This window comes from Talpa occidentalis, unplaced genomic scaffold (genome assembly GCF_014898055.3).
Source record: "Talpa occidentalis isolate TD23 unplaced genomic scaffold, MPIMG_talOcc4v2.1 talOcc4.9, whole genome shotgun sequence".
Taxonomy (NCBI): domain Eukaryota; kingdom Metazoa; phylum Chordata; class Mammalia; order Eulipotyphla; family Talpidae; genus Talpa; species Talpa occidentalis.
Window position 1 is genome coordinate 108,681,663 of NW_023605305.1, and position 11,601 is coordinate 108,693,263.

Below are 11,601 nucleotides of genomic sequence, written 5' to 3' on the forward strand. Positions count from 1 at the left end.
AGATGAGCTTCCAGAAGCTCAGGCCTCTGTTGGCCCCAGTTCTCAGAAGAGCATAGGGGTCGGCTGTCCTGCCCTCTTTGCCCCTAGCTTTCTGGCCTCCTGCCTGGCTCCCTCTTGCATTGGGGTAACAGCATGAAGGAAAGGCACCTGTCCCCATCTTCCAGGTGGAAAAAATCCGTTACTGCATCACCAAGGAGCTTCAGGGACTGGATGACATCAAGGACTTGAAGGTGACGCCACTCTTACATTCCCCCTGCTCTGTGCAGAGTCCTCCTCAGGCTCTAGCCCAGCCCATGTCCCCCCACCCTTGTGGCTTCAGATGGAGCTGGGGTTCTCTCCAAGCCTCTCATCCTGAAGGTCCCATCTTGTAGATCTGGGGTGGGTCCAGGAAGTCTAGGTGTTTAGTAGTCACCCTACGTGATCCTTAGGACCCAGCTAGTTGGAGGCCTCTGTCCTAAGGATAAAGTCCAAACTCCAAAGTCACCTGCCCTGTCATGTGATGGGTGTCTGGTCTTCCCCCTCCAGGCTGGCTGCAGATAAGAATCACCTTTCATGGAAACTGCCAGTCGGGGCTCCACCCAACAATTGCTAGGCTATCTGGGGGCAAAGCCTGGGCTGTGGTATTTTTTTTGCAGCCCCTCAGCTGATCTAGGGCACAGCCAGGGCTGAAAACCAGCACTTGCAAATTTAGAGTCCTCTCCCTGGAAATCTGGATCTAGGTGGTCTGGGCTAGGGCCCAGACATTTCTGACGTCATTAGCAAGTATCTTTGAAAGCAGCTGCTCTGGGCTATGTGTTTGCTCTCCTGTCTGCCTTAGAAGTTTCCAGCCCCAGCCCTTCCACTGCCTTCATCTCTGCCTTCAGCAGAGTGGACACTGTGGACACTTACTCCACTGTGACAATTCCCTGGGGATATTATGTTCCCACCCCCACCCCACCCCCAGCAGAAGCTCCCGAGGCAGGGCTGGTCCTCAGGCTTCCTTCTGAGCCCCCAGCTCAGCCTTTTCTCCTCTCTAGGTGGGCTCTGTGGAAGAGTTCCAAGGCCAGGAACGCAGCGTCATCCTCGTGTCCACCGTGCGAAGCAGCCAGAGCTTCGTGCAGCTGGATCTCGACTTTAAACTGGGTTTCCTTAAGAACCCCAAGGTTTGAGGGCTGGCAGGTGGCAGGTGGCAGGGTTTTTCCCTCCTTTGGGGGTCCTTCCCTCTCATGACCCCACCATGTCTTCCTTCCAGAGGTTCAATGTGGCTGTGACCCGGGCCAAGGCCTTGCTCATCGTGGTTGGCAACCCGCGCCTCCTGGGCCACGACCATGACTGGAACGAGTGAGCATCCCCACCCGCCATCCCCCTTGGTGGCCACAACCCCTGGGGAGGGTGGGTGTGTCTGTTAGAGGCCTTGTGGCTCAGTTCTGGTCATCTTCAGTGCCCCCACTTAATAAGTTCCCTGACGGTTGGCTTGCCCCAAGGCCCAGAGCGGCGGGACCAAGCTTTAGGTGCCCACCTCCTGCCTGTGCAACTGTGTGAATGTGCCTGTGTCCCACAGATTCCTGAAGTTCTGTAAAGAAAAAGGGGGTTACACCGGGTGCCCCTTCCCTACCAAACCGGACCTCCAGCAGGGTCAGTACTTACTTCAAGAGCTGAGCAAGCTCAGTGTCTCTACCTCAGGTAGGGTTGGACCAGTGGGGGCAGGAGGGAGGCAGTGCTGGGGAAGGGGCTGAGGAAAGCAAACCTGACTTTCTCTCTCTAGGGCCCGCAAATCATGACTACCTTCCCGCTGAGCAGAGGGGTGAAGGCAGCCTGTACCTGCAAGTGGAGCAAGAGTGGAGGAGCGATCACTGAAGACATGACAGGGACCTTCTCACACCAGCCAAGCCTTAACCCCCCACCCCGAGCCTGACCCCAGCCTGAACCTGCCCCCAGCCCAGCAGCCCTTCAGAGGGACAGAAAGGCTGGGAGAGGGAGTTTACATCCCAAGCCATTCCACCCCCTCCCCTGCTGGGGAGACTGACCCACCAAGCTGCTAACAAATGCAGGGAGAAGAAAAACTCTGAAAACAAAATCTTGTTCTATGCAAAAGTCTTTGTGACTCAGCCTGGCCCAGCTTCCTGAGCTCCCAAGCTGACCCAGACCCCCGTGAGGGCTGTGTCCCTTCCCCACAAGAGGAGAGGCGCCCCCAGGGCCAGGGGAGGAAACCCAGTAGGAGGTGGCAGGGAAGCCACCCACAGGCTTCTAAGTTTAGCCCCTGCACCAGACCACTCCCCTCGCCCGCCTCCCAGGCCTGGAGCCAGGCATGATCTCATCCTTTGCTCCAAGACTCCACCCGGCCTGCCCTGAGTCCTGCCTTTGCAGACAAGGGCCAGCATTGCAGGTGACTTGCAAACAAGGAAAGATGGGGCTCCAGGCTCACAGCCAAGACAGAGACCAGGAGAGAAGGGCCGGAAGCTGTCACACACATTGGAGCTGTGGCCTTTATTCATGGCCCCCACCAAGGACAGCCAGAGGAAAGGCCCTGTCCACACCAGAAACAGGGAGTGGGGGTGGGGGCAGGGGGTTTCTCTCTGGGTTACACCCTCCCAGTCCCCTACCCCAGACCCTCTAGTGAGCCAGAAGTGTATAAAGTGCTGGTGAGTGATGATTCTCTGGGGAAGCCAAAGGGGTCGAGAACCTGGCCATGGCTAGGGAGAAGGGACTCCATCTGGGGGGCGGGGCACAGGCCCAAGTGACCGGAGCACTGGGCGGGGGAAGGACCTACCACACTGTCCTCGGCTGGGGCAACTCAATGCAGTCCTGGGCTGGAGGGAACTGGAAGGAGCCTTTGGCATGAAGCCCTAAGAGGATGAGACTTAGGGAGACGGGTAGTTTCTGCACCCCTGTGAAGGGAGGGAAGTAGGGGAGGCATGGGAGATCTCAGAGGATAGGACAGCCCTTCCGGCGCTTATTCTTGCGGACCTGGAGGCCAGCTCGAGTGGCCATCTCAAATACTTCCCGCACCCCTTCCTTGGTCTTGGCTGAGCACTCGAGGTAGCCAAAGGCACTGATCCGGTTTGCCATGTCCCGGCCTTCCTCAGATCGAACAGGTTCCTGGGAAGGCAGAAGGTGAGAGGTCAAGGGAAGCTGTAGGAGTATCTAGCCTTGATCCAAATCGCCCAGCCATGCAGGGTAGCTTCCTGGCTGACACTTAAAATTCTCAGCCACCCCTATGCTCCATAATCCTTCTCTTGCCTGAATGAGTAGACGCCCTATCTGACCATGCTGCCTCTACTCTCACTTTTTCTAAAAGCCCACCTTGATGAGTCCCACAGCCTAGTCCATAATCCCATCTGGCAGCTTTCTTGAATAACTGGTCCCTGGCTAGAGAGCTATTTAGCTATAACAAATAGGCCAGCTCCCTCCCTCGGGCCCCTCTTCCAGCCACTTCCAATGCTCTCCCACATCTCCATCAGCCTCCCCTGCATGTCCCCTGTGAAATGCCTATTGTGGCAGACATTTCCTGAGGGCAGGGATGTTAATTCCAAACATGGCAGGGGCAATAGATGAAGGGGTTAAAGTGGCAAGTGACTTAGATAAGTCATTTCATATCTGGTAAGTTTCATCAGATAGTGGATCAGACACTAAGGCTCCAGTCTCCCTCAATAGGTAGAGTCCAGGTGAACACCACCATGACTTCCAGCACAGGGCAGTGGCCTGGAGAGGGTTGCGCTCCCAGGCCTCAGCCTTCCAGGGGGCTGCCGGGCAGCCCACGCACCTGCTTCATCTTGGCCAGCTCTCTCCTGGTGTGCTCATCTTGCCTCAGGTCCTTCTTGTTCCCCACCAGGATGATGGGCACGTTGGGGCAGAAGTGCTTCACCTCCGGGGTCCACTTCTCAGGAATGTTTTCTGCACAGACATGGCCCAACAGGTTGGCACCTTCACTTAGATGAGAAAGCTTCCCCCCTACTCCTGAATCTTCCCATAACAGTCTCAGCTACTCACAATTGAGCCTCATCCCTCCCAAGGGCCAGAGTCACTGCCGCAGCTAAGGAGGCTACCAGCTCCCTGGGTCCCTCCCCCACAGCCTCAGCCTCTGATGACCAAAATGGGTCAAGGCAAGACTCGCTCTGTTTGGTTGATATCAAGGGGTTCTTGATGCTGTCCTCCCAGCACCCTCACCCCCAGCTCACCCAGGCTGTCGGGGCTGTCGATGGAGAAACACATGAGGATGACGTCAGTGTCCGGGTAGGAGAGAGGCCTCAGGCGGTCATAGTCTTCCTGGCCCGCTGTGTCCCACAGGGCCAGCTCCACCTGACACACAGGCCGGTGAGTGGCTAGCCCGAGGGCCCTTTCACACACACCCCACACCCTGCCAGGCAGAGGTCCTCACTGAAGCCACCGGTCCTGCGGGTTCACTGAGCATCTCAGCACCTGTTATGCTGGGGGCAGCGCCCTTCAGTCACCCTCATACAACACAAGTTAGGTGAATTTTATAAAAATCCAGAGATGTCAGTGCCTGACCTCTGTGCAGTTCATGAGCTGCCCCTGTGAACTCTGCTTCACTTAAATCACATAAAGACTGTTTGGGAGAGGTCTTATGGGTCGCGTCACTCTCCAACTGGGGGAGCTTAAACTCCGGGGCCCCAGATTACAGAGCCAGAGTGTAAAAGGATCAGGAGGTGGTTCCAGATTTCCTAAGGCTGAGGGTTTACTTCCTAACTTGTACTGGTTCCAGTGGGGAGAGTGGAGCAAGGACGTGGGTAGAAGGTGAGGAAGGACATCCTGGGTCCTTCTGTGACAGGAGCAGGTTCTAAGGCCAGAGGGGCGGGGCCTGCGCCCTCACCTGCTTGCCATCCACCTCTATGTCTGCGATGTAGTTCTCGAAGACGGTGGGGACATAGACCTCCGGGAACTGGTCCTTGCTGAAGACGATGAGGAGGCAGGTCTTCCCACAAGCACCATCCCCCACAATCACCAGCTTCTTTCGGATTGCAGCCATGGCTGGAGCTGGCATGAAAAAGGCAGTGGGATTTTGGGAAAAGCCATGAAATGCAAAAACACTTCTCTTGGTCCCCAAGACCTCCCTGGAAACCGAGGCATCCAGCAAAGGGAGGCCAAGGGGCTTGCTCAGACATGTTCTTGCCAAGAATCAATTGTTCAGGCAACTGAGCTGGAAATTCCTAGTCTTGGGGTCAGGGACATGTCTCCCCGCAATGGGTTAGAGCAGAGAAGCGAGAGGGGGTCAGAAAACATGGGTTCTGATCTAATCCACTCACCAACTGGGGGACCCTGGACCCCTGGAAGATGCTCAGGGATCAGAGAGCCAGCTTTCATTCACTGCATATTCCAAGGTGGCAAAGTCAGATTTCATTTGTTATCAGGATTTTAAAGCTTTTCCAGTTTACTAATCACTAAGGTCCAATCTAGAACACACTGTCCCTCACTCGGCAAGAGTTATGCCTGCTCAGCCGCAAATGAGTAGGCCCTCTCCAGGATCACAGGTGAGCAGACCCAGGTGGGGAGTGGGTAAGGAAAGGGGGGGTTATCCAGTCCCTCGTGACAGGCACTGTGTTGGGTATGTCGACAAAAATCCCCTCCCTCGGTCTGCAGAGCCTGGAGATCGACGGTGAGCTGAGCTTTTCCAGTGTGACTGGCCAGGCTCAGTGAGGTTAAGACGCATTCGGTGGTGGCAAGGAAGCCCTGGGAGCAAGGCTGTGAGAGTGACTCCAGAATCTGATGCCTTTCCTGCATCTCACCCCAGAGGTGGGCACGGAGAGCTAAGGGAGGGAAACCCAGACAGGACAGTGGCAGCAGCCAGCCGGCTTCCCTGGCCCACCCCATCTGGGTCCCCAAAGCCCAAGTCACACAAAGGAGGCTCAGTCCTGGCAGTGCCCACAGCCCACATTCGGGCAGCCTGCCTTCCTCCCCCTTCCTCCTGGGCCTGGCAGCAACACTGGGTCACTCAGCCTCAGGCAGGGGACAATGACCACACTGTAGGAAGTCACACATTCACCCCGGCGGGGCGACCGGGAATAATCCACTAGGGGATCACCTCCACCCACTCTCTGGAACAGCCCCTTCCTCCCGTCCGCCCAGCTCACCGAAGGGCCTCCTCGCTCCTCCCTGTGACTCAGGCCAGGGAGTCAGCTTCCTGTGGCTGCCTGTGTCTCCCACCCCGACACTCATGAGTGTGCATCTGCACAGTCCATTCATCACACCTTCCCAGCTCCCTGCCCCTAAGCAAGGCTGCACTTCCTCCCGGGGTTAGGGGGACGCAGGGGGGCGGGCGATAGAGGAACTGACCTCCAGCCAGCTGAAGTTCCTAGGCCTACAGCCTGGGAGGAAGAGAGGGCAGGCTCTGGAGCTGAGATCAAGTCCAGCCTATAGGGAAAGGGGAGGGGGCCAGAGCACTCGCTGGGAGGAGCTCTCTCCCCCCAAAAAAAGACAAATGAGGGCCAGTCACAGAAACTACCAGACAGGGAGTGGTTAAGAAAGAACGAGATGGTAACCTGATCTCTGCCCCAAACCTGGCTTTTTCTCTCTCACATCCTGTCAAACTGGGCTGAGCTCCTTTACTTCCCACATAGCCCCACCACCTCACCCCTGCCTCGGTCTGCATTTAGGAAACAAACACTCCAGCCCCAAGGCTAGCTCTCTGCAGAGGTGAGATCCTGGGTGGCCCCCTGCGGCACCTCTGTACATACAAACAGTCAGGAATCTGCAGGAGTTGAGAGTACACAGCCACAGTCCCCACCTCACAAGGCATTCACCTTAGTAACCCCCAAAGAGAGGCAAAGTGTGCATTCTGCCAGCAGAGCCCCTCCAAAAATGGAAACCAATCTTCGAAAGGGGGTTCCCTGGGAATTCTAAGGTGACCAGCTCTGCTGACCCACTCCCATCAGGTAGCTTGGTCCAGCTACATGAAAACAGGCTGGAGTGGCCTCAAGCCAGGGTGGGCAGTATTGGTGGAGGGCAGTTCAGGTGGCACTGAAGTGGCACAAGTCAGTGGCAGGCAGCGGCCAGCACTCCCGAACAGGGACATGTATTAAGTGACTTGGGGTCCCCAGATCAATCCGAAGACTCCCTGGAGGCTCTGGTTGGGCCAGAAGAGGAGCTGGCCCAGGCCAGGACACTAGGCCCAAAGCCAAGCTAACAAGACAACAACAGATCCCCAGGAGAGCCGGCCCCAGAGGCACCGTCCCACTGACCCCGGAGGGGAAACCAAACCCCACACGGGCCTGGAATGGGGCCGGGAACTCCGGGGCCTTTCCTGAAACGAGGCATCTGCCGCTCCTCAGCCTCTCTCCAGACTCCCAGGGCCCTGCGCCCCGCAGACCACCCCCGCGCGCTAAGGAAGGACCCGGAGGCCAAATCCTCGACTTTAAAGCCAAAACTGGGGGCAGGACGCCGGCCCAACCCCCCGGATCATCTTGGAAGGGAAGAGTCTGACACTTGCTCGGGCTCACAAAGACGCTGGAGCCTTCCTGACCGCCCAGCTCCCTCCCCGGCGGCTCCAGGAGCCCTCCCGGGCGGCGTCCAGGCGTCCCGCCCCGGCGAGCGGCAGCCCCCGCCGGTCCCCCCCGGCCCCCTCCCGCCAGGCGCCCACCGTCCCGGCCCGGTCCACTCCCGGGCTGAGCCGGGGCCCCGCGCCCACGTCCACGGGGGCCGCGGGCCCGGGAGGCAGCGCGTCGGGGCCGGCAGGGTCAGGGGCGCCGGCGCCGCAGCCCAGGGAGTGGCCGAGCGCGCCCGACCCCGCGGCCCAGACGCCGCGTCCAGGCCCGGGAGGGAGGGGCCGCCCCGCCGGGGCCCCGGCCGGGACACAGCGTCTCCCCCGAGGGGTCCCGGGACGCCCCGCCGCCCCCCGCGCGCCCCGGTACCTTCCACTCGGCGCGTCCAGCTGCGCGGCGGCGCCCGGGGCAGAGACTGACCGGAGGGGCCGCCCCGCCTCCGTCGGCGCCGCGGCGCGAGGGGAGGACCTTGGGGGGCGGGCCGGGGGCGGCCCTTGGCTCCGCCCGACCCCCGCCCTCGCCTGGGGCGCCCCGCCGCCCGCCGGGAATCCGGGGTGCCGGCCTCGCCGCCGGGGAGAGCCGCCCGGCGGGCACCGGCTGGAGCAGTGGGCAGTGGACGGGCCGAACCCCGAGGACTCGGCGCCCGCCCCTCCCTCCTGCGCCCGGGGGCGGGACGGCCTCGGGAAAGTTGCGAGGCGCGCGGGGTGGGGTCGGGGAAGGCCACGGGTGCCCCCCGGTGGCCGACGCGTCCCCCGCGCTCACCCCACCTGGACTTGGCCCGAGGCGGGGCTGGGAAAAGGCGGCCCCCCGAAACCCGAGGGGGCGCGGAAGATGCTCCCCCTTTGCTGCAAAAGGCTTTGCGGTGTAAGTTCAGCCGACGCCGCTCCCCCAGCCTGGAAGACGCTCAGAGCCTTCAGAGCCAGGCCACATCCCACCGCCCCATTCCTCGCTGCCCTTGCCTGGGGTGTGGGAGTCCAGCTTCTAGCTGCCCCTCAAAGGACACTCTTGAAAATCCTTCCCGATCCTGGGCGGGGAATGCGCTTCCCCGCTGTATTATTTCTGTGCTGCTAGGGACACAGCCCTGGGTGACCTGTGGCCTTGGCTAGTTGCCTACAGGTGTGTCTCCTTTCCTTAAGGTGGCTCAGAGGGGGAGGGTGATGGAGGAAGTCTACCACATTTTGGTAACTTGTGTGGCTTACACTACATAGTTCAGCCCTTTTAATACTAATCCCGATTCTTTGGGTTAAGTACACACATCCCTTTTTGCCTGGAAGGAAGCTGAGCCTCAGGTTAGGTGGCTCGCCCAGTTTTTTCCCCATTTGTATAGAACAGCAGGAATTCAAGTCAGGCCAGCCTAGCTGCAAAGCCACCTGTGCTCCCACTACCTGGCCCTTCCTTGCCTCTAATACAGTGTGTGGCACAGGATAGATTTTCAAAAAATATTTGCTGAATAATAGGAGTCAGGTAGATTTTTTTTTTTTAAAGATTTACTTTTATACAAGAGCTGGGGTACAGGCCAGAGGCGCAGGAGGGTGAGAGGATTCACCAGAGACAGAGCAGGGAGCAGGACAGGCAGATGACAGAAATACGCTGCTGAGGGGAGCAGCGGGCGAGGCAGGAGAAGTCTGCCATCCATGTGGGATTCTCACAGGCCAGCCAGATGGAACCCGCACTGCAGAGGCTGCAGACAGCTTCACAGCGCGGTGCTCAGCCTGCTGCGCCACCAGGGAGGCCCTAGATATTAAGATAGATTTTAAAGGTAGATTTTAAAGATCTTAAGTGCAACCCACACATTTGATAAATGAGGAAGTGAGGTCCAGAGGCTTTAGGTCTCCGGGCCTTTTAACTTGCTCGGTTAAGATTTATTGTGAAGGGCCTCCCTGGTGGCACAAGATGTTGAGAACCCCACTGTGACGCAATCCACAGCTTCTGCAGCACGAGTTCGATCCCCGGCCGGCCAGGGAGCAATCCACATGGCACAGCAGACCTTTCCTGTCTTTCCCGCTGCTCCCCTCAGTAGTGTATCTCAGTCAGTCTGCCTGTTCTGTTCCCCACTCTGTCTCTGGTGAATCTTCTCACCCCCAGTGTCTCTGGCCTGTACCCCAGCTCTTGTGCGCATAAATACATAAATCTTTAAAAAAAAATTTATTGTGAACTGAGAGCTCTGTGCTCAGATCAGGTTGACTCCTGCCTCCAGAGGTTTACAGTTTAAATTTGGAAAACAGACAACTTGAAGTTATTATTATTTTTTAGATTTTATTTATTTTTGCATAGAAGAGCTGGGGTCTAGGTCAGAGGTTTGGGGAGGTGATGGTGGGGGGATTCACCCCCCCCATGAGAGGATTCACTAGAGACAGAGTGGGGTGCAGAACAGCTGATCTACTGAAAAATATTGCTGAGGGGAGCAGCAGGAGAGACAGGAGAGGCCTGCTGCACCATATGAGTCAGCTCCCTGGTGAGGTGGGTGGAGGATCAAACTTAGGTCACCATAGAGATGACAGAGCCGAGACTTTATCCCTAGGCCACCAGGAGGCCCAAGATAGCTGTTATTGAACACTTTTTACATGGCCCTGGTTTTTCATACTCTAACAGGGGGGTCCCCAGGAAAGGGGGAGGTTCCAGGTTTCCTGCCTCACCCAAGGGAGGGTGGAGCTGAGCAGGGAAAGAGGAAGCTGCAGAAGGGATGGAGGAAGGAAGGAAGCAGGATGAAGAGCCAGAAGGAGACCTGGAGGAGGCACATGGAGCAGAGAGACACATGAAGAAACTGTACTTGCCTTTTGGTCGTGGACTGGGTGACACAGATGTGGGTGAGACCCGTGGGGAGTGACAATGATGGTTTTTGTCTTGATTTTGATTTTGCTCTTTTCCTTCCAGACTTGTCTGGTTGTTTCTGATCCTTTTCTGTGGGCCCCCTCCAGAAGGTGCTTTAGACTTGTGGCAGGCTTTGGGGCCTTGCTCTGGGCCAATCCCACTTGGGTGGACTTTTACCCACAAGGGGATGGGTAGCTTTGGGTGCTTGATTAGAAACTATGTTATTTGCCTTTCCTGTATTGTTTATCGATTGTATTAAAAGTTCCTTCCCATTAAAGTCTCATATGTTTTGTGTTGATGCGGCGGATGGCAGAACCTATTTAGAGCAGGCAGGTTTGCGGGGTCTGGGCTGCCCCTCTCCCTGCCCTGTAACACTATCTGAACTACTTTCATCCTTACAACCACCTTACCAGGTAGTTCCTGGTAGTACCTTACCTCCATTTCACTGAAAAACAAACTCAGGGCTAGTGTTTCTGGCACCAGAACCCACTCCCAACAGAAGTCTAGAGCCCTGCTTTTAACCGCGGCTCCACACCTCTAATATAAACAGTGATACCACAGGAGGCTGTGCTGAGGGAGGGCAGCCACGGGCTGTGGGATCCCAGCCCAGAACAGGTAAAATGTTGAGAAAGGTGGTGTGTAGATTTAAAATGAAGTGCAACTAGGGCCTCCCCGGTGGCGCAGCGGTTGAGCGCTGGGTTGCGAAGCTGCCCGCGGCCTCTGCGGCGCCGGTTCCATCCCCGGCTGCTCCCCGGCCACCGGAGGAGGGTCCCACATGGCGCGCAGACCTCTCCTGCCGCCCGCTGCTCCCCTCAGCAGTGTACTTCGGTCCTTCTGCCTGCTCTGCTCCCCGCTCTGGCTCTGGTGAATTCTCTCACCTCCCACGCTTCTGATTGTACCCAGTGCTTGTATAAATAAATAAATAAACCTTTTAAAAAAAAAAAAAAAGAAGTGCAACTATAGGCCCAGAGTTACGGGGATCCCAGGAGGCTGGTGGTGGTGAGGATGGTGAAATATGGGGCTGGGGAAGGAAGCAGTGGCCAAATGACACAGGTCCTTCCAGGCTGCACCCGAGTGTCGATTTTGGCCTGAGGAGCCACTAGTGTCCTTAGGGGAGTAACCAACAGAGGTCCATGCTGTGGCAGGTCACCTTGCTGTCCTGTCCCTAGTATATCAGGGGAAACAGGAGCATGATGTGGAGACCGTTAGGAAATGATATAGTAAAAAACTAAGGTAGGGACAGTGGGGGTGGAGATAAGTGGACAAAGAGGAAATATATTTTATAATCTATAATTAACAGTACTTGGTGATGGAT

General features: G+C 57.3%; 2 protein-coding genes across 5 annotated transcripts in view; one reads left to right on the forward strand and one right to left on the reverse strand.

Moving 5' to 3' along the window:
- Positions 1-2,675, forward strand: part of MOV10 (Mov10 RISC complex RNA helicase) — a 23,456-nt gene extending 20,781 nt beyond the window's left edge. For 2 of the 3 annotated variants that reach the window (XM_037501288.2, XM_037501287.2), the window contains exons 16-20: positions 165-230; positions 1,017-1,142; positions 1,232-1,320; positions 1,541-1,662; positions 1,745-2,673. In XM_037501288.2, the coding sequence (XP_037357185.1) occupies positions 165-230; positions 1,017-1,142; positions 1,232-1,320; positions 1,541-1,662; positions 1,745-1,836 (495 nt within the window). In that variant the 3' untranslated portion in view covers positions 1,837-2,673. Of the gene's footprint in view, positions 1-164; positions 231-1,016; positions 1,143-1,231; positions 1,321-1,540; positions 1,663-1,744 lie in introns of all 3 variants that reach the window. The other variant, XM_037501289.1, reaches the window with a different exon arrangement.
- RHOC (ras homolog family member C) lies at positions 2,018-7,911 on the reverse strand. 2 transcript variants are annotated; one of them, XM_037501291.2, is made up of 6 exons: positions 7,845-7,911; positions 6,271-6,348; positions 4,811-4,974; positions 4,158-4,278; positions 3,743-3,873; positions 2,018-3,078 (listed from the first exon to the last, which is right to left on the reverse strand). In XM_037501291.2, the coding sequence occupies exons 3-6, from the start codon at positions 4,964-4,966 to the stop codon at positions 2,905-2,907; spliced, it is 582 nt and encodes a 193-aa protein (XP_037357188.1). In that variant the 5' UTR covers positions 4,967-4,974; positions 6,271-6,348; positions 7,845-7,911; the 3' UTR covers positions 2,018-2,904. The 2 variants fall into 2 exon arrangements, with proteins under 2 accessions (XP_037357188.1, XP_037357187.1); XM_037501290.2 differs by lacking the exon at positions 6,271-6,348 and having other exon boundaries at positions 2,019-3,078.
- Between the last annotated feature and the right edge of the window lie 3,690 nt (positions 7,912-11,601).

What these genes read in the sequence shown, in the direction of transcription:
- RHOC (XM_037501291.2), bottom strand. Translation starts at nt 4,966, where the DNA reads ATGGCTGCAATCCGAAAGAAGCTGGTGATTGTGGGGGATGGTGCTTGT. An exon ending in TAGAGGTGGATGGCAAGCAG is followed by an intron (nt 4,279 to 4,810) that starts GTGAGGGCGCAG and finishes CCTGTGTGTCAG; the next exon opens with GTGGAGCTGGCCCTGTGGGA. An exon ending in CGACAGCCCCGACAGCCTGG is followed by an intron (nt 3,874 to 4,157) that starts GTGAGCTGGGGG and finishes ATGTCTGTGCAG; the next exon opens with AAAACATTCCTGAGAAGTGG.